Here is a 23,710-nt window from a genome sequence, read left to right as displayed (position 1 = left end):
TTCAAACAATCATATTTATTTAATCGCAATTCGCCATAAAAACTTTTGGTTTCCGGCTATTACTTTGTATCTATTGTTTAAGCATTCATTGTTTTAATGTACAACGCTTCACTATAAAACAATTACCCCAAATACATTCAAGAATATTATGGTCGACTATTCTGTGTACGTTGCCTATGTTCGCGTAAAATTAGCCCTGTAAATTAATTATAATTGAAGTATTAAAACAATGTACCCGCAGTACTTATAACACAAAGCAGTGTTCATTATTTTCTGTTTGTGACTTTGTACTAGAATATGATGGGAGATGGATGGCTTGACAGATGTAGGTGACGCTCTCGGGAACATATAATAATTTCTTTTTTTATATAAAGCTGCAAACACGCAGGAGGCTTGATAACAAAGTCCCGGAGAGTTGGCGACTATAGTGGTTGAGAGTATAGAGAGTGTAGAGAGTATAGAGTTGGCGAGTATACTGAGATTTTAGGCACCAAAAATTAGCCTTATATATTACTTTCCTGACTATAACATAAATAAACTAAAGCATAATTATTGTATTTCTTTATTTAACCAAGTCATATCGACTACATTTTTTGTTTTTTTCTAATAACTGTGAAAGTTTGATTCTTATAGACTTATGATACATATGGTTAAACCTAATTAAGCATTTCATCTTATTTTATTTCAACCACAGTGAGATTTCGTAATTTATAAATGAGAGGTTATCGTACTAACCTTTAAAGTTATTCGTTTATCGCTGCTTAATAAGAAAAAAAATATACCGTATCCAAAATATATATCTTTAATACTTACTAGCTGTGCAATTCCACCTAACTTCGGTCGTCAATGTTCTATAGCCTAAAGCTTTTGTCGATAAATATATTTACAAATGAAAATGAAAAAAAATGTATTGTTAGGTATCAGTGGGCTGTTTGTAGTTATTCATGTCTTCTATAAACCTGTAGTACACCACTAAGCTGTATTAACAATATTTTCCGCAGCGTACGCGACTTAGGAATTTATATATATATATATATATATACACACCTTAATTCGTAATTTCAAACAGAATCCTATGTTGTGGATAATATACGGGTTCCAATACTGAAAGACTTTTTAAATCAGTCGTGTAGTTGAAGCTTTAAATGGAAACAAACAATCAAATCTTTCCTCTTTAACATTGGTGTATATAACAACAAAAAGAGTGTGTGTACTTATGTACACACGTTAGAAGTTATACTTCTTTGGCGTATGGAAAACAATTACTAAAATGCAATAGTGATTAACGATAAATATTAAAATTAATCAAAAAGATTTTATTTAAATAAATAAATTATTAGTAAATACTATCTCTATCTACTACCGTCGTATATGAAATTAATTTAATAACATCAAAATAATATTCATTAAGTCACACTGTTAAATTGTACCAAACACGTGTTCTAAATATAAAAGTACTAGAATATACAACTTGAACATAGTTATCGATTTCCATGCCACCTAGACCTAACTTTACGATGTCGAGTTTCGCGCATCGTAAAAATTCACTGTCATCATTTTACTTCATCGCGCCAAAAGAATAGTGTAACTTAAAAAAGTAATTGCATTTATAATAAATTGTATCATCGGGATGTATGAGATAATAAGCAGTTAGTATTTAAGCAAATTAAGAGCTATGCTAACGAAGTTTCATTTACATTTCACATTTGCTTTCACTGAGTTCTCTCTACGCCCATACGCTTTAGTGTTGGTTTAAGATCTTTGCACAAGTATTGTGAGACATCTCTAATTAATATTTAAGGATATTAAAGTTCCAAACTCTTGTGGTGAATGTCAATTTACTTAGACATCATCTTCATTACATACTAGGTGTTTATTTTTCATATTTATTTATAAGCAATATAAATGAATCGAAAAATATGTTGCTAAGCAAAACTCGCAATTTATGCAACTATAATTATTCATTTTCATGCAGTTTTATTTAAAAATTGTTTTATTCAGTCGCGGAACTCAAAGCTCGCAATACAATCTATACAATAGCTTAAAAAACAGTGTCATAAAAAGTCATATGAAGGTGAAACGAAGCTCGCGAAGGCAGAAAATTTTGCGACATCGGTACTGAATATAATGTAACTTTTATACGCGTGGAAAATGTGATACTCGCGAAAGTAAAGCTACCGTATTTAATTATATGTATATCCATTTATTGAATTTCTACAAACTTTGATGTACATATGGATTGATTCTTGCTCAACGGAAGCTTCCTCGCTTATTATTTCTACAAAATAATGTTTTTCCTATCTTATTTTTATACATATCACGGAATTCGTATCAAGAGTTTCAGTTCTTAAAATATAGAGTAACGGAGTTGTCACATCTCTTTACCGTCACCTTCAGAAAGGAAAAACAAACAGAATTGTAAATTACACAGAAGACGATGTTTTTCTTATTCCTTTTCGGGTGAACGTACAAATAAAGTGATTCTTTCGCTTTTCAAAGTTTCAGGAAATTCATAGCCGGATTTGTTTACTTCGTTACGAGTGAAGTGTGTTGTTGTTGCGAAGTTTTAAGCATCTATTGCTATCTTCACGTTTTTTTCATGAAATTTGTTGATCCAACATAAATGTTCGACTTTATTGCTACATTATTAAAAAAAATAAAATGATTCTGATTGCTATTGATGATATGCATATAAAATGTTTTTTTGCACCAATCCAACGCGTTGTCCGCTACACTTGATAAACATGAATTTGTGCCATCCTAAATTATCATCATATAATTTATACATGAAGTAAGTAATGGTCAAGTACTTTGAGTAGCGGCTAACCCACTTTAATGACGAGACAGAAGCGATATGTCAAAAGCGTGGAAAAAATTGTTGATAATATATCTGTTCCATTCCCAAAGGAATCTCCCCTCTTAACGCCCCAACCACTAATATTTTACTCATCGGCCTATCATGCGCCATAAATCAAACATGGGCTGTATTTAAAGCAGTCATCTATTTATAGTACCTCCGTGATTCTGCAAAATTATCATTCATTCTGTCACGTACGGATGTGATAAACGGAACTGTGCATTGTAATGGTTGTAATATGATGATGGATTGCGATGACAGTGTTACATGTGTAGGGATTTATAGCCTATGTTTTAGCGTTCGATTAGTTGGCGTCCGTCTGTCTTCCGTAATATTTTATGTACGCAATTAATACTTATAAGGCTTCCACTTGGTGATGATGGTAAATGGTGGTGATGGTAATATTCTATTCTGCCGTGACGTCGTATAAAACTCAGCTGCAGGTAATTATCCGAACTACTCTGAACACTTTCCATAAGTGTGGTAGAAGATGAGAGTGACCCCACATCTCTACGCAACATAATCACTTGTTAGATTATAATAACACTGTTTTAAAACTTGCTGTAATACACTTCCATAGTGTATTAAATAAGAACATCACAAAATCACAGTGAATTATGTTTCAGACCTCAAAAAGCCACTCATCTTTTATTCGTTGAACTGTACTTGGAATCAGCGGGCTTAGCAAATCAATTCGTATCTACGGTTGTGAGCTGTCTCGCAGTCAACTTTTTGAATTATGCAGCGATCGGAACTGTAACCAGACGCATCATTCCCAGAGAACCGCATACATGAAATACGCAATTTTCACCTACATTTTCGTCGATTCTTTACGTTTTTTATTATAGTTTTATAAACTATGCATAGAAAATAATTAAAGAAAACATTTTTTTAACGGATTAAAGTTATGTATTATTATTGTAAACTTATAATTATTTTAACATAATTTAAATTTAACCGACGTATCGCGTGCTTTCCAGCGTGCGTGGTCACGGTGACAAAAAAGTGTTTTCTTTAAATGTGTAAATGTTATGTTAATAAAAGACAGAAAGTAATTAGAATACCAATTTGAAATCACTTATTCTTACTTTTAAATCCTAAATATTTGACGTTAGCAAGTAATAATATTACAGATTATGATTTTAAAGGCCTGTTTCACAATGTTTGGATAAAGTACCAAATAGCTATGCAACACATAAATTATTCGAATGATATATGTTCGGAATAAGATACTTCGCATTTTATGACGAATAGCGCTATCTGACAGTCGTGAATCGCAAAAATATTGTTTATCCCACCAATAAGTAATACATAGCTTATTTGGAACTTATGCTGACATTGTTAAACAGACCCTAAGAATCACATGCTTTTAATTTAAAAAAAAAGTAGTGGCGGTATAACCTGCTTTGAGTTTGGGCCTCAGTTTTCTGAATCTGTATAATGATCATAATATCTTAATCTCATAGGCAAGATGAACCCAAGTCACACGTAGACTTTGTGTTTAAGGCGGTTTACTCGCGATGTTTTCCTTCACCGTTCGCGCGAATGTAAAATGCGCACACATATTATAGAAAGTCCATTAATGCACAGCCGAGATCGAAGCTACGACCCCAGGGATGAGAGTCGCACGCTGAAGCCTGAGAACACTGCTCTCACATGTTTGTAATGTAAATGCTAATATTTTACTTATACCTTTGATTTTTTTTTCTTGTTGATACTTATATTTAAAATCTCAGTTTAAACTTAATGCTAACTACTCGGTTAATCCAAATTTCGTTGACAATTCCATGGAAGTGCACGAACGAAATATTAACGTAGTTTGCAGAAATTATTTAAGATATTTGTGTAAGCGCCAGGTTAATGAACTACCCTTGGATGCTTTTCCTTCAAAATTACTTTTACGTTGTTGAGCTCAAGAATGTTTCAGGACACCTGGCTTTACGTAATTAGGGGACACGTGAAATTTACTTCTAAATTAAATTCCAACTGTAAATTATCATATTCGCATATATATCTTAATTATATGTACGTATGTAAAGTCATACGTTGGTATTGTACTTTATAGTAGAAAAACAATTATGCTCAGTAGAGAACAAAGATAGAAATATTCAATATAATTTTGATTTTGTTATATAAAACACTTAAACACTAAATGGGTAGGCTCATTTAGTGATACCGTGTGATAATGGACACTAACATTGCTCGAAGACTCGCAAAATGCATTGCGGCCTTTTTATAATAAAATCTTCTTATTCTTAAAAACATATAAAAATAATTGTTTAAGTAATGCGTTATGGGACAGCTTCTTATTTATTGTGGTTCAGTAAGTGTCTGTGCTGTAAATCACTCCAAACTTCACTTTTAATAATAATGCCAAAATTTCGATAATATCCAAAGTTTCTCTAGCCAGAGACAGTATTAAACGGCTTTTAAACACTCGTTTATAAAATCCCAAGGCCACCCAGATATTTAAAACATGTTATTTAACTGTATTCTATATGAAAAGATTTATCATTTCCCTCATGAATGGAGCCCAGATGTGCGAGCATAAGTTCGTGGTCACGTGAGAAAATAGTGGTTAGGGTAGATAAGAGTAATCGAAGATCTATGTGAGGGCGAACACTCAGTTTTTATGTTACTTTCACTTATAAATAAATGTTTACGTTTATGTGTACGAGAAGTTTGAAATGTATTTATTTATAAGTACACCATAACATTTATAGTCTTAATTTAATACACGAAACATAGGATCAAAAAACTATTTTAACTTTAAAAAAAACACCCAATGCATTTTCTTCTATATTTTTTTTTATGCAAACTAAAGCCTTTTCAACTCTTAGGTAACTTACATTTGTTTTAAAATCAATTACAATATTAGTATTTTCTCAAACCTATCCAACTGCTTCCAGTTTGGATCCTTAACGATAAATTCAGTACAAAAATATTGTCTCTCTTCGATACTATAGTTACAGTACGTGAAAGTTTAAGCTGGTTTCTTTGTTTTAGACGTTAGACTTACATGCATTGTAAGCTGGCGGCTGAAGAGCTCTACACATGTCCCTCGGTACTTGACGTACGCCTACCCAGCTTATTGTAGACAGTACAGGCGATGGGCGTTTTAAAGATGTTAGATTCTCGTTTTAATTACCCTTTTTTGGTTCAGAATGTCACTGGGAATATTACAAGACTACTCAAGCTTCAGTGAATAACTTTGGTAGGATAACCTTAAAAAAGAGACAATCTTTCATTTATTTAGTTAATTACACTGGTCAGATTTATGTTACGCATATATGTATTAAGCCATTGAAATAAACTATGGGATTTAATAAAAAAATATTACATAAAATCACTATGTAAAACGTTACCTATTACAATTGCTTAGTATTAAATTATTTTGATATGTATGAAAGTTATCATAAGTAAGAATAGTATGTAATTACACACTTTAATCATTCACTCACTGACTCACTCACTCACACATTTGCTCCCACACACTCGCTCATGCACTTAGGGGTGTTGATAACAACTGAAATAACAAAACTAAATAAAATTAAAGATGTAATTAAATTTGTATATATATTTTAAGGAATGTATAATTAAGTTAGTTATGGCAGAGCTGGGAATCCTGACACGGGTATTTTTTACTTAAAAGGGTTCCCAAATCTTACACATTGTAATACATGTACTTATGATACATTATAATATATATAATATGATATATTATACGTATACTAAATGAATAAACACAATTTTATTTTATTTATCAAGGCCAATTCGGCCACTGCATGAATTCTCTTTTTCACATAATGTATTCGGGATTGGAACCAGAGATATAATGGTCTCAGTGAAACATGACAACCTAGAGTACTTAATATAAAATATATGTAACAAATATTGTTGCATTAATATAGCGACTTATCTGCGACCTAAATATGTTTTGTTTTTTTCGAGGAACATTAAGAATTTGCCAACAAAGTAATAAATTTCCAGACAAGACAAGGGAAAAGTATTTATTCGTGTAATAAAGTGTCTCGACATCGCGGAAATCGAAACATTAACATTATTATTCCCTTACTGGAAATGAACAAAGAATTCATGAGGATTTCATAAAAAACAATTTTTAAGTAATTGTTTGAATGAAATATTCATTAATGTTTAATGGCTACTAATACAAAAGTTTGAGCCAAGACGGTGCTGTTAGACAATTATTATAATACAAGCACAAATAATACCTAGATTAGCTTTGAATTGCGTGTTGAATAAAGAAGACATTTATCTAGGCTAACTGTTATTATGTAATTGCTAAAAGGAATGCCTTCTAACTTTATTATTAAGGAGACAGTGTGGCGCCCTTAGTAGGTCAGGTACTTATTTACTAATTCAGAAGCATGTGACCTAGTTAAACAGGTTTAGGATTGCTTTTTATACACGTAAAATTGCAGTGAGGTATTTTTGAACAGTTGATTTAATTATGGGAATTTTAAAAATAACCCGATGATTTGACGACTGTAGCATATATACTTGGAATATGTACGTGATGATGAACGTCTTATTCGTGGAGTTTTTAATGGGCGATAGGAATATTATATTATTTTTTAGTAAATTAGGTGCGACTAGTTTAAAACACATATTGCTAGGTTATAAAGATTTGGGAATCAAGATTCCTTTTTCAAATTAAACTCGGCGTTCTATGCATTCCAAATTTAAATTCACCTCAATATAAATTAACTACGGGGATATCACAGTTCACGCGTAGTCAAAGTGTAAAAAACCATAAACCAACCAACATATGGAAACCATAAAGGTATGCTGTAGGATTTCTATGCTCTATTATGTCTCAAACATTAACGTGCATATATGTTAAATATTTGCATTAATTTTTTTAAAATTTAAGTCTAGATAATCTAGATCACGTACCGCAACTCGCCATATACATAAAAAAAATTAAATACACCAACAAAGGATTTTTTATATTCAAATTGAAAAATAGTCCAGGTAATTGGGGCTTAACTGAAACAAATCGGTCCCGGCCACGTGAACTGCAAGTCTCATAAATTCAAATTGACACTAACTGGCTTATACGTACCGAACTGCCAACGCATTTGGGGTCCCCTATGTGGCCAGAAACGTGCAACTTTCGGGCTATAACTACGACAAGGACTCTTAATGTCAATTTAATTTATATCAAGAATATATTGTGAAGCAGTGTTGGCATGTTGGCTGAAGCCTATTCGGCTTACGACTTTCATCTCTGAGGTCGTAGGTTTAAACCCCGGCTGTGCACCAATAGACTTGTACGTCCTTACGGTGAGGGAAAACATCGCAAAGAAACTGGCATTCAAAATCTAATACTAGTAGCGATGAGTTTATAACATACTATAATTATTTTTTTATAAAAATAGTATATATATAGAAGATTTAGTCCAATATCAAAAGTATTGGACTAAATCTTCTATATAGTCTTTGGTAATATGTACATTAATTTCCACAGATAGTACTCGAACGATATCAGTCTGTTACAGTGTTAGTCTCTACGAAGTCCGCTTTAATCCAATGATACGAAATGGCCGAAATTCTCTCGCCTCAAGCTTATCAATTTGACCTTGTAATCGACCAGTAGACGTTATAATAATCAAATACCACCATCGTAGTAAAATCGACAACATCCGTGTCGCTTCCATCAGACCCCCACGTCCTAATCATGGTTAGTTGCTCCCAACCATTATGGTAATGGTTGTTATTAATCGCAACTGCATATTCATTCTATAAATATAACAATTGTCTATGATTGAAAATGCATGAGGCAACCCACGGTGATACGGTTTATTGATATTTTTATGGCCAAATTAAATATACTAGACGATTTTTAATTAGTAAAATGTTACATGTTACATTTAATACCCTTGTAATGCTAATTGAGCTATCGTCTCAGTTATCGTAAATAAATACAAGATAAAAAATTACAATAAAATTTCGAATATTAAAAAGAAAAATACTAAACGAAACTTATTGAGCAGTGTTGGCCTAGTGGCTTCAGCGTGCGACTCCCATACCCGAGGTCGTAGGTTCATTCCCCGGCTGTGCACCAATGGACTTTCTCTGTGCGCATTTAACAATTGCTCGAACGGTGAAGGAAAACATCGTGAGGAAACCGACATGTCTTAGACCCAAAAAGTTGACGACGTGTGTCAGGCACTGGAGGCTGATCACCTACTTGCCTATTAGATTTAAAAATGACCAAGAAACAGATTCAAAAATCTGTGGCCAAGACCTAAAGAGGTTGTAGAGTCACTAATTTATTTATTTTTAAACGAAACTTATGATTATGATCACGGGAAACCCTTTTGTTTGGCTTTTTGTTGTTCAATTTCGTTGGAGAGTTTATGTCCGGTCGCATCGTGCCTGCAATAATGCTAGTAGAAAATTGCACTGGGAATTATCGAATTAGATCCCCTGCTCGGATCAAGAACAATTCAGTGTTGGGAGTGCGTTTGCGCCGACCGGGATCACTAAATATAGTTTGAAGTTATTAGGATAATGATAGTTTAGTGTTGTGATGAAGATCACGGAGTCGGTGGTTAATGGAAATGAGGTGGATGTGATAAGGTAGGAATCTTTTAATGAAACAATTTTTAAAAAGCTTTGAATTTATTTTTTAAAAAGGAGACAACTTATATTATAATAATTAATATAATATAAGTTGTTGTTGTAATTATAATAACTAATTGAAAATAAACGATTTGCTGAGCTTTTGTCCAAAGACTGGAATGCTTTATTATCCACAGATTACACTATTATATTTATATTAATTAAGATAGTTATTGCACATATTCAACATAAATGCAAGGTGGATAGAGAGATATTGTTGTATAAAAATGTGAATGCATTTCTTATTGCGAATTTTTTGTAATAATTCTGTGTGTGAAAACCCTATTAATTTTGTAGAACTTCTATTTGAGTGAACATAATATTGACAATTTGAGTTAAAAAGGAAGGACAGAAGTGAAGCTATTGATGCTTGTCCCTCGCCCTACTTCCCGGCAAGGTATCAATGTTATTAAACAAGTCGTCCTTAATCCCCGAGGTCATTGACCATTTACAAAGATGCTTAGTGACAGGGGTGGCCCAGCGATAAAATTTTAAATGCACCAAAATGTGGCAACACCTGTTCCATTAAAATGCACTCAAGCAGAAAGTTATAAAGTCATTTTTTGTTTGCGACACCCCTAACGTATTAATGTGTCATTTATATTCAAGTTTCATAATCCATCCATCCTTTTTGTTAAGCTAAATTTTAAATGTCCCTTAAGTAGGGATGCCTTTTAAATAAATCTCAGGGAAAGGGTCAAAAAAGTCAGTTTTGTTGTGGTTGGCATGGGATTAAAAATCTAAGGTTAAAACTTTAATACACCGTAACAAAATTATTTGAACTATGGAGGTATGAAAAACGATTTGCCAACCCTAATTTTGGTTAGACGCTGAATAATCAAACAAAGGACGAATTAAATTACATTATGGAAAAGCGATGAAGCTTTGATTTACTTTCGCTTTTATCCGGAGTAAAATAACACTCAAACCCTTTTAGATTTTTTCTCTGCTGGAGCGTTCAAGTACAATGACTACGTTCAACGTAAAAAGCCAGTTACTACAGACACTCATTGATCACCGGGCGGGCGGCCATGCTCTAACGAAAGGGAACGCTACGAAACCTACGCTTATTCCAACCTAACATGCAACGGATATAAACTAAAATACATGCATTGGAAACTGCAGTGTAATCCCTTTGAAATACGGACAATATTCTATGAACGTTTTCCGCACTTAGGCTCCTATTGGGTGGCCATTTTCGCTATATCAAATATTATCTATCACGTATCTAGTAGTATTCGTTACGGCGAGGTAAGATTAGTAAGGTTTAGGTAGGGTAAGCTCTTCGTGCGAACGGATTTATTTGTTCGCATTAAAAGGTTTTATGAACGACGAAGAAACTGTATAACATTTTTATGTTTAAAAATTTAATGACGATGTGAAGGGTTAGAGGACATTTTCTACTTTGTACGAATACACGTTTTAGAGGAGTATTGTCTATGTTAAAGAACTGTTTAGACTTTAGATAATGCAATGGGATGCAAATACAACGTTTATAAAACGATTTAGTGTGTTAGTTTAGTTATGTTTTAATATGGACAAAGCAAAGAAAGATAGTTTTTTATTTGCAGACTGTTTTTGGAAACAAACATCTGGCATACCAAATCAAACTAAACACAATCCTTTATATTAGCAATATTATGTAAAAATAATTAAGTAAAATTCTGTTAAGAAAAGGCAGAGACTGGCTGCCTACAACACAAGGAATTCTAGTGTGGGTGCCGGTCCACTTTACTTTATCTAAATATTCCTGTATATTGTTTCTAATAATTTTTTTCATTCTTTTAAAGAATATGTACTACGAACACATTGTATCAAAAGCAGAATATACATAAAAAGCAATCAAATTTTGGTTTCTTTGTTAGATTACTTATACTTTATTATTGAATTTTAATTTTAACGAATTCGTGCCTCCCGTAATTTTATTCTTATTACGTACGAGTTTAACTGAAGGATTCTTATCCTTTTGTAATACATGTCTATTTCAAGTAGCTACCGTTCGTTATGAAGTGGAGAAACGCTTCTCGGTTTGTCGATTTATTATAATAAAAAAATCCTGGTTTCCCAATTGTATTTTATTTTTCCTTATTACTCAAGATGTCACATGGAACATCGTGTAATTGTTGCAGCTCCTTACAAACGTTGCGTAACAAAACAGTAGTAAACAAAAAACTTGGTGATTGAAAAGAGTGGTGGAGAGTTTATTGCCAGTTCTTCTCTTCCGTTCTACGCCCTTGATTTAGGAACTGGCAATAAATGTAAAATTAGAAGCATTTAAATACATTAAATTTATTTTTTTGACATTCATTTGACAGTACATTATGTTACCAACATGAATAAATGATTTTGAATTGAATTTAATTGAATTTTGTAATGAATGATAAAAATCATAATATATAATTTAAAAAAATTATAATAAAATAGCGCTCGAGACATCGATCTTCTTTTGACATCATTTCACACAGTACTATAATTATATATGAATTTAATTTAACATAAAATTTTTCGATAGGATATTTATCATGATACCGTTTAACCGAACTTGATTAAAATAAACGTAGCATGTAATCCACGTAAACCATTTACGCGGGAAACGAGAAAGGAAATCAGACGCGGCCATATTGAATGCGGAAATGGCTTGCCTATCTTGTCTGGTTTTTCGTCTGCGATTTAAATAAACAAACAGACGTTAGCTGCTGGTGTGGTCTTTTGTAATATAAATATCAAATATTTGCTTATGAGATTTTTTTTACAAGAACATCCATACTAGAACAGTCTAGGTAATACTTATTTGTATTCACTAATCTTCCATAGACGATGAAAAAAAGACCATGAGTCTGTAAGTACTAACTTTAACAGACCAATTCTTAGGCAACAAGTTTTAAGTTTTAAAATTTCGTAATGTACACCTAATAGTACCAGTACAGCAGATGTTTTCAACTAAAAACTTTTACCGCAAAATCGGGAAGCTAATTAATTACGTTTCTGGAGCGGAAAAATTGTCCACGAAGGAAGCAAGTACCATAATCAAACACTTGTGCACAAAATGTTTGGTGTACTCATCACGACCTGGATACAGTACTCATAATAACGTGTTACTCTGTCGTTATATTTTCACATTGTGTTTCATAATTATGTTTATTATTACGATCAACGAAACTAAGGATTTAAAATTATAATAAGGGATTTGGAAAGGCATATTTTTATTCACTTTGACATTTTATGTGAATATAAAGTTAGTGAAATATAGTTTTGGCGGCAGGCGCTATTCATACGTCATATAACGAATTACGAAATAGGAATTTGTACTAAACATCGCGAGCAACGTTTACTTAAAAAAAAGTATTTCAATGTGATTAATAATCATAATGTTTTATTGTATCCTCGGATATTATAAGTTGAAATTATTGAAGTGTGTTTTAAACCTAATATAATTTAAATTTTAAGTATTTAAGTAAAGTATTTAAATAAAGCAAAAGCATTAGCTGTGGTAAAATAGTAATGTGCTATTTTTTCGTATAAACTTTGGTCCTATAAGATGCTTCAAGTGTAGTAATGAATTTAGCGGCAGACAGGCTTTAGCGGTAAGCCGACCACCATCTACAATTTAGATTCTAAATCCTCTCCCGCGTTGACACTTTATCTTAGTGAATATTCAATGTAGAGAATTAATTCAAAGTGCAATTGAGGCTTAAATAAAGATGAATTTCAAATTACTTACGAATTCCTGACAAAAATATAAAGATAAATAATAAATAGCTGATCATCTCGATGAATTTTTTTTCATTAAAATTAAATTAGCATATGACCTTTAGCGTCATTTTTATCCTACGGATTGCGAATAACAAACCCTTATATCACGTGATGTCAGCGTGAAACCGATGGAATTCTCTAGAAGTATCTCATATCGACAATTACTTGCAGAAAACTCGGCAGCGGAATAATATATTTACATAATAAATGGTGGAGTTAGTGGACCCCTCGCCTAAAAGTTATGATGCCTTTAAAAATTCAACCAAAACGTCTACATTTTGTTCAATATCTTTCTGTATGCAGCTCTGTTATAAACGTAAATTCGTACTTAGTTATTATACATAATTTAAAAACGAAAAAAGTTCACAATATTGTAATGAAAACTAGACATTGATTTTCTGTTCACCAAATTCGAATTAATTGAAGACTTATGTACGGTATATACTAAGACCAGAAAATAATATATTGCGCATATTAAAGTTATTAAATATTAATTTTTATCTCTTGCAAATCAACAATTGTAAAAGTGTTATATGTATTATAACGGTAAATTAAACAGTTTGAAACTCACGTCGGCGAACGTACTTTAGTTTGATAGGTTTTCGTCTTAACGAAACTTATTTTCAGACGATCAAGACGGAATTTTCTCATTACAATGGTAGATAGAATGTTTAATGAGCTCAAGACTTTTAACGAAGAGCTTAATTATATGTGGTAATTAAGCTTCAAACTTATACTGCTTGTACTTGTTCTCGTAAGATCGTCGAAATATTGTACTTTTAAAAGATTCATTCACACATTCAGAATTCATTGAGATTGACAGTCATTTCAAACATTTAACTCTCTGCTATTCTATTCAAAACAAAACAAAACAAAAAATATCTTTATTCATATTGGTAAACAAGTACACTTATGACTCAAATCCAGGGCGTAGAACGGAAGAGAAGAACTAGCAATAAACTGTCCGCCACTCTTTTCAATCGCCAAGTTTTTTACACAACGTTTGTAAGGTGCTGCAACCATTACACCATGTTCCATATGACATCTTGAGTAACCAAGAACAAAAAAATAAATTAAAAATAAAGACTTGTCCTCTATGGAGGAGGCATGGTGAAATAGCAGCACGCACTTACATACTAGCACTATTATCCTGAACCCCCGTAATACGGGATTTTTTTATGTAATAGGAGGCAAACGTTTTACTTAAGCGATACCGCCGCCCATGGACTTTTCCATTGCAAGAAGGCAGTGCGTTGCCGGATTTTAATTCCGAGATTCAGAACCGAGACAGAGCAAAAACATTACTCCTTTATATAATGCATTTATTATGTACTGGAAGATTCTTGAAATTGCTTATAATTTCAAACCGAAACTGGATGGTTCAGCCTGGTTGGAGCCTTTATCGATTTGTTACATAATGACAAAATTTGATTACATTATATTGATCGAAATATAAAGTCAAATTCATAACTTTTTTATATAAAGGCTTTTCTTTTATTTGAAATTAATTACTGTTCTTTTCAGCTGTTTCTCAATACCCACGAACAACATGTCTGGCGGCTCCCACGTCTCAAGAGGGACATTCGGAGACTCGGAGTTGTCTGGAAGCAGTGCCCCGCCTCTTCCCAGTCCGGCGTCTGCAAGTGCCGCCCTAGTGTCTCCAGAGACCCTCAGCAGACATAGCAGTCCACCACCTATACCAACTCATCCCTCATGCCAGCCAGCACCGTCGTGTTCTTCTCACCATGTTCATATAGAATCGCCTTTAAGGTTTGTTTTTATACGTTTATTTAAAAAAAGTTAATTGTGTACATATGTGTGTGTGTGTGTGTGTGTGTGGGGACTCCGTTTCCGCAATTAGACTCTTAATAGGTCCGTTGTGCGTGAAGTCCTGAATTGTGTACATATATAAATAATACTAGCTGACCTGGCAAACGTCGTTTTGCCATGTATATCATTTATAATAAATAATAGGTTGATCGTAGAGGGTTGAAAATTTAGGGTTGTATGTATTTTTTAATGCTGTTGATACAGTTGATAAAAAAATAAAAATAATCTAAAAATTAAAAAAATATATATTTAGGGGTGGACTACCCTCAACATATAGGGGGATGAAAATAGATGTTGTCCGATTCTCAGATATACCCAATATGCACACAAAATTTCATGAGAATCGGTCTAGCCGTTTCGGAGGAGTTTAACCACAAACACCGCGACACGAGAATTTTATATATGTATATAAGATATATGTTTATGGCTCTTGTACTTAATAGAAGTACGAACAACGGACTGTCACAAACTTACGAAAGATTATATTTCACTATAACAAGGCACATTATAGACAGAACATAAGCACAAAGAACGAGTGTCGTTTGAAGTATTAGAATATGATACTCGATGAGATTAGTATCGAAATATAGAGTTTCAACAATATCCAGACAGGATAGGAAATGGCTGGCTATAAATTACTGGAGCAGTCTAGCTTTCATAAGCGCGGTCATATTAATGGATTCATAAATCGATGCCTGAATATTTGTTTGCTTATTTCGTTTAAACTTTATAAATTTAATGTCCTTTAAATAAAGCTATATATTGCAATTTATTATGTTACCATAATATTCTAGTAGAACTGTTTCCGCGATAATTTTTAATGTTTATACATTAAATATGTATCATTATGTATATAATATTTTATACAATATATGTTTATACATTAATGATTTTATAATCTAATTTTAATTAGTTGAATTTTAATTGGAATTGAAAACAAGGAAAATCTAAACATAATTTTCGTATCGATATATAAGAGCCATACACACGTTCAGTATAGTACATAATTTAGAGTTTTATATAAGAGTCAATAATTTAATTTTGTCGTCAAAGCGAGCCGGTAATAGTCTCTTGAAATAAAACGCAAAGAAATACGCCTTCAAGGTAACCTGAAAGGACTTTAATAAGGAATCAGTATTTGAAAGCAAATTTTTCTTTTGAAAATGAGTATCTACCGCATATACCTAAATGGACGCAAATTAGGAAATTCAGAGAGATTCTGTAAGGATTTCTAAATGGGTAGTATATATTGGTAATATACTTATTAGGTAATAGACTTAACGTATGCAATTACGTGTTATAAGGAAACTCGGGTTTGTTATTGGAAGGTATATAAATTGAGCCTTTATAGGTTTTTAGAGTTTAGTGAGCTTTGTTCATATAGCGAGAGCTTTCTCATCTCTACGTCATTGTATGAGGTATAAAGTATGTAGTTTAAATGACATACATATCTCAGATACAATGGAATTCAGATTAGCTTTTTTTAACTAACCTCAAAATGTAAAAACTAAAATATATTATTAAAAGTCCCTGTAGCCAAGGTTCCGAAGATACTGGCATCGTTCCTCCTTTGAATAGCTAGACTAAAATAAATGATTAATATATGTATTAATGGTTTTTATCTAGTTATAAAACTCGAACGTAATAAAAGTGTTAATAAATTTCTTTGCCGTGGCACTTGAATGGAGAGCGATTTTGTGTCAGAGATTTATGAACAGTGTGTCGTAAATTTAATGTAGGACTTAGTGGAGCGGTCTGTGGTATAGCTATTGGGTTTTATTTGACGCGCAGTTTGGAGATGGATTAAGGCTCAAGCCACTGAAATGTCTGAGACTATTAAGCAATATTTGATCACTTTGAAATGCAACACATTTCATGTTATCAATCTGTCGGGAATCGAAATCATGGTCCTCAAAACGGTAACTGGCATGAAAAGCTAGTTATTTATTTATTAACACTTCGTTGCATTACATAAAAGGAAAAAAAATATAAACATAATTTGAGTGAAAAGCAACTGTTATGTTATAAAATATATAAAAATAACTTACTAATGAATTCTCAATCAAACACGTAGAGTTGATGAATTCCATGAATGTGGGTAGCATATAAATTCAAATTCAAAATTATTTTTTCATGTAGGTAACACAATTTACACTTATGAACGTCAAAAGAAATATACATTGAATGCTTCTAATTTTACATTTACCGCCACTTCTCAAATCAAGGGCGTAGAACAGACGAAAAGAACTGGCAGTAAACTCTCCGCAACTCTTCTTAATTGCCACTTTTTTTTATTTTACACAATGTTTGTAAGAAGCTGAAATTATTACACCATGATCTACATGACATCTTAAGTAAAGAAAGAAAGAATTTAATATAGTTAAAGTTAAGTAATTGATAGTAAAAAAAATTGTCCTAATTGATTTGTCCTAAATCAGCGGTAAGCATGGTGAAATAGGAGCACGCACTTTCCACTTACCAGTTACAAGTAGCACCCGTTCAGGAACTCAAAATATAATGATACAAGTTTTTTTAAACGAACCAGTTGTTCCAGAACGGTCAATCACATTAGAAATATTATAATTATAATGTTGTTCCAAATACAGTATAATTTATTAATTCAGGTTGCCAAGTCCACCATCTCTCGGTACTTCACTATCGCTGCAGCCAGTGTTGTATGGGCAATCAGAAGGCGGGTCACCGCGACCGCCGCTGCCACCCGCCCGGCGACCCTCTCGACCCGCTAACGCTATACCCAATATGCATATAATTAGCGCGTAAGTATATAACATTTGTTCCTATTTATAAGTAGAAAGCGGTTTATTAACGCATACTCTCAACGTAACGTAACGTAAACTCTAACAAAATCATCTAATTATAATAATCTTCCTGGGAAGATTCAGACTATCTAAGTTAGTAATTCGTTTTTGAGAAAAGGGATACTTTTGTTTAATAATCTCCCAGAGGCTCTTTTATCTCTGCCCTTTAATAATTTAAGAAATATAGAAATATAATAATAATAAACAAGTGTTTATTCATTTTAAGTACATTTTAATTCCTAGGTGTAAGATTTGGACACCCTTTTAAGTAAAAAATACCTGTGTCAGGGTTCCCAGCTCTTTCATAAACAAACGTAATTATAAATTCCTTAAAGCTGTGTTAAAAGGCTTACAATAAAGTTAACGATAATCTAGTTTATAAACGGACCTGGAACTAGTGCTAGACTTCTAATTAAATTTCGATGTTTGTTGTTTATCATAGTCATTTTGTATATTTTAAAAGAGTACCGAGACTCCGGCTTTTCTCTTGGCCTACATCCTCAAGTGATACTAATAAAATGTAAAAACTTTAATAACAACAATATTCTTAAACTTACCTATAATACACTGTGTGATATCTAAAAGGGAAATCATAACTTCTCCCTGATAAATTAGATAAAATTTAATTAAAACTTATTGAATGGTGTCGTATCCAAAACTTTATTTGCAAATCCCTCGCTTAACGGTTGGCTGATTTTGGCTATCTGCCAAATAACTCTCTAAGTTTTCACGTAACTTTCACTACTAGTATTTTGAGAAATGGCTAGACTTAAAAATATATAACAAATTTATTGCTCTGAACACTGGCCACGTTGTTAAAAATATCTTTTATTTATAAAGAGCCTTAATTCAAAGCTATAGTACGTGTGATAAACTAAAACAATATTAGGTACACTGTAAATAAGGAAACAAGAAACAATTTGTCAAAGAAAAGATAATTAAGAAAAATTTTGGCCAAAAATTGTTTGAGGATAAATTTTCGAGTAAATAAAAATTACTTCACACAAAACTGTTTACCAAAAGACGCCTAAAAGCATTTATTAAAATGCGACACTCGCGTAAAAACGGCCCTTAAAATATTAAATCTAAAGCTTTCGCTTTATATAACAAGAATCCAGTCAATGCGGGGCAATTGGGAATATTCCTTTATTAAAAAAGAAATTACACATTTTACACAAGAGAAGTTTTTTTTATGAAGAATATGTCGTGGATCTATGTTTGGATTTTTCTCTGGTTTTTCTGTTCTGTTCTGTTAAGTCCGGCAATATGATAGTTCTTTAGGGTTTTTAATTCACAGTTAGCGAAATAAGTAGCGGATTACTTTAATACAAGTTCAATGAAGATGCATGTTTACATTGTTCAGGCTTTGAGTTATGGGGCAGAGACGTTTGCCCCATAAGTCATGGCTGATATAAATTCAAATAAGAATCAGATAATTTGTTTGCAATTCAAAATTTTGGTTTTAATATGATGAGACGGTTGTTATTTTAATTGTTAATTGTAATATTATTTATTAATATTAATAAAAACTGCAAAGATTAAAAAAGTCTATAAATAAAACTAATATGTAAATTAGTTTTATTTTCACTATGTAAAAACTCAAAGAAAATTTTTGAGAGACTATGCAACGAAAAAACGACAGTTAAAAGACAGACACATAAATTCATAAATGAATAAGATTTAACCTGGGAGAAATTGAGGTGCTTTCTGTAATATATAGTGTATAAACTTTAAATTAATATAGTAAGAAGATTTCAGTTCAAAAAGTTTTTAATGACGTGTAAATTATTTTATGCACATCTATGTTTTTTATTTCAAAAAATGATATTTTATTATTATACAAATTCACATTTAATTATTAACTAAATGTGAATAATGTATTGTTATACTTTAAAATAGTATGTGGTACTTAACTGAGTTTTTAACTGCTAAAACGGGACCCTTCACTTTCAATGGACTGAAAACCAGTTATTTAAAATCAATTATGGCTAAATTACCTGTCAAAGAAATCAAAACCTTTTTTTCTTATAATGCTCAATAGGTTGTAAAAGCAGGACCTTTACCTGTTACTAAAACGAAGCTGCCTCTATGAGGACCACAATATGTCTACGGGTACCTACGTTCTTATTTATCCCTGAGGTGGAACCGCAAAGATGCGATCGCAATTCCAGAACCATCCAACGAACCCTCATAAAACTTTATGCTTACTAAAACTTCCGAATTCCATCATACATTTACATGTTGATCTTCGAGGTAATAAAATTGATATTACTTGCTCTTCTGAGTTATAACGGTGATAATTCTTTGGGAATAAAATATTGCTAACAGAACGTATATGGGCCTTTATACTTTATGGTTTCTCGGTCAGAGTATGTTGTTATATATAAAAATATATATGTATTTATTTATTTATTTTCTAATTGTAGTTTTTTTTAAACCTTACAAAATATATTATATTTTATGACGTATGTTCTTTGTTTAAAAAGATTAATTATAATCCAACAATAAATAAAAATTATTCAATTAAAATTGTGCCTATGCTTTAAATTCTATATAATATTGAAAAAAATACTTACAATGCTTTTACCATTAATTGCAGAGTTTTAGTTTTAAGTCATAGAACCTCTACACAGAAGATAAAAGTAAAATTTTGTTTTATAAATACTTGTGTTGTAGAGTTAACATTAAAATAAAATTAAATATTTAGTTTATTCATTTTTTGAGTTGTATAAATGTCCCTTTCCATGTATCATAAAACAGCCTTGCTGAGTGTATAAAATGTGACGCCCGACGAATAAGGGAAATTGTAAGAAAACATAAAAGCTTACAAAAGAGTCTCGCGAACCCTCTACGAAGGGTCAAGGGGAACACATAGATACGTATAATCCCACCTACACTTTGATAAATTATTCTTGTAATATATTTATGTCTTTAGTAATCTATGTACTAGAACCAATATAGCCAGTTGATACAACTTTGTCTATAAGATGCGGAGTTAATTCGTGTCGTATCGAACGTATATATAATCAATCACGCAATCACGCTAGAATGTTTAGAAAGATCAGGATGAAAATCTTGTACAAAGGAATTAATCTGACGTACTGAAATTACCCTGTAATATTTTCGTAGAACAAAGATTATGTTGACATAATTTCATAATAGTACCAATTAGCAGACAAAATCTGCCAAATTATATTTTTTTACAGAGCCTATAACATATATTATGTTTTTTTATTAGTCGCACAGTTCATAACATAAAATTTTTTCTTCTGTAATCTTTCCATCATTTGCAATCCGCCGTATGGCTATGATCTGTTCTGTGTAATTAAGTAATCATTAAATTTTCCTTACAAAATTGAATACTTTTTTCTTTAAAGTAAAAGAAATACAAAAAAATATGTTTTGGAAGAAATGAAAATTAAACATAGTGCTGGATTTTTAATAATAACAATTATAGATAATGCCAATTAAATGTCTATGAATAAGACGACAAAATTATTACTAAATAACATGTCTAACACTCATTTCCCGAGCGTAAATAACCCTTTGGCTTAAGAATTCTACGTTCCTCCAGAGGGTTAACTTAATATACTTGAACTTGAGTATCTCTTAATTAATTCCTAAGTAACGTCTTGGTAATTCTAGCTTGTGGGTCGCAACACAGACACAGTGCAATATGTTTACTTTGGATAGAGGTTCGTTTTCACTCTTTTGGAAAGATGCTAATGTTCTGATAGAAAATATCAATATATTAAACGCAAGTTATACCCCTCATAACTTTTACAAAAGTAACCTATGTAATTTCAATTATAAAGGAACATGTTATAATTGTTTAATGTAATAAATTCGCGGTTATTACTGATTAACAAGTGCGCAGTAAAGTAACTCTAAATACAGTATAAAAACACACCTGTCTCAAAAAGTCTTTGGAGCATACAGTGGCGAAATTTCCCCTGGAAAGAGTGCGTAAATCCATAGATGCGTGCCCAAACAGAAAAAAGGCCATAGGTGGTCATTTCGAAAAGATTTTTTTTTATTCAGACTGTAATAAGTATTATATTATTAATATTACATTACTCCATTAAAAATGCATTTTTATTTGTAACATAACTTATGACTGGACTAGATAATAATATATTTTGCTTTTTTTTAAAGAATTGTTCTTTTTGTTCATTATTGGTATCTCTTTAACAGCGTCGTTAAAATTAAAAAAAGTCTTCATACTGAAGGCGAGATATGGTATTTGTTGTTTATCTAGCTATTATAACTTTTATTTAATTATTATTCTTATAATTTAATAATATACAAATTAAGTGCCATAAAATAAAGGAAATATATTTTAGATATATTATCTGAATTAAATAACGTTATATAATGTATGTAATTACGAATTGTAACCTGCGCTTTCTTTGTTACTGATCTCAAAGATTTTAACAATACCCATAGAAGTTATAATGTGTAATTATTCTTATTACATAGCATAGGTAATAAATGCTAACCTTTGTATTAAAACCTTAAAGTAACATTGTGTATTCGCACAGTTTTTTCTATTTCCGTGCAAAAGCCTTTGTTACAAAGCTTAGTTTCACCTATTTCTAAATAATAGGCTTTATCCGCGTCCTAGCAAAATAATTCCACACAAAGTTCTTCTAGAAGCTTTAGTAGATAATGGGAATTCTCTGTTTACTGGCCCATGTTAATTATGTGAACTACCACTTATAAGTGCAATGTTATCTTGTAAGTGCAATGATTAAAGTAGCTGGGCGTTAGTTGAACTAGACCCGTTATAGTTGAGTAGTGAGAATTGCTCCAATCGAAATGGATTCCTTGCGTAGCCTACTTTCTTATTTTCGATGCGACCCTTGCAAAGCCTACTAGTCTATCAACCTTTCTTTGTTCGACTTTGGAAAGAGGTCATCAATCCGGTGAATTATTCCTTTTAGTAGTGCAATTTTTATACGTAGAAATTTGCGAATGTTCTTACTAGTTAAAAGTCAATAGTAGGTAATTAGATAGTTTTTTCAAGTGAAGCCTTAGACATTGAATTTGATCAATATACTTAAATATATAGAGTAAAATGTTAGCATAAATATATTATGTGCGCAAAAACTTCTTAAAGAGCCTTTTATTTGTCGGTTGTTCCTTTTCATGACGTCATATATATGACATCATTCACATTACTCATAGGGGTAGAATTGTTTTTATGGCCTCATACTGATAAAATATTCCAATCCCTTTATTAAATCTATTCGATGATGCTACGCAAAAACTATTTACGGTAACTTTCATGTTCCCATAAAATATCTTATACATGTATGACATTACTTTTAAAACCCTGAATTACTATTTATGGAAAATTAGTATTTTCCAACCAAACATATCGGAGGTTTTCATTTCTTCCTCCTTGAATTTTCTTTACGAAACATTCATTCGAGAAACTAGAGCGAATAGTTTGGCCGAAGTAGCTGTGATGTAAGACGTATGAAAATGAAAAGTTTAGATCTCTTTGTTCCATTCTTACATTCGAAAACGATTCTAAATTGCGAGACGAGTATTGTATGATATGAATCCCTCCTAACTACTTGCAGAATAATTCGTATTCAAGTGCGTTCATTCAACTTGCAAGTTAAAAGTGGAACAACGCAAGGAGCATCTCTCGAAAACCAGGTCCCGTCCTTTTGTGTAGATGTATGTTTTGGAGGTATGGTTAGGATAGCAGGGAGCCAATAACATGCGGTTGTCATGGTAACGGAGCTTGTTCGGGAAGGGGCTTACCCCGAGGGAGAGAGGGCTCTGAGACCAG

At 32.0% G+C, this 23,710-nt stretch overlaps 1 protein-coding gene across 2 annotated transcripts in view; it reads left to right on the top strand.

Moving 5' to 3' along the window:
• LOC111001250 (proton channel OtopLc) overlaps positions 1 to 23,710 on the top strand; it is a 48,153-nt gene that overhangs the window by 9,401 nt on the left and 15,042 nt on the right. Inside the window, exons 1-3 of one of the 2 annotated variants that reach the window (XM_045632221.1) lie at positions 9,331 to 9,463; positions 14,783 to 15,028; positions 17,713 to 17,865. In XM_045632221.1, coding sequence (XP_045488177.1) covers positions 9,414 to 9,463; positions 14,783 to 15,028; positions 17,713 to 17,865 — 449 coding nt within the window. In that variant the 5' untranslated portion in view covers positions 9,331 to 9,413. Of the gene's footprint in view, positions 1 to 9,330; positions 9,464 to 14,782; positions 15,029 to 17,712; positions 17,866 to 23,710 lie in introns of those variants that run through there. The other variant, XM_022271065.2, reaches the window with a different exon arrangement.

Source organism: Pieris rapae, chromosome 18 (genome assembly GCF_905147795.1).
Source record: "Pieris rapae chromosome 18, ilPieRapa1.1, whole genome shotgun sequence".
Classification (NCBI taxonomy): Eukaryota; Metazoa; Arthropoda; class Insecta; order Lepidoptera; family Pieridae; genus Pieris; species Pieris rapae.
Note: the sequence above shows the minus strand (reverse complement) of the source record. Positions and strands in the feature narration are given on the sequence as shown.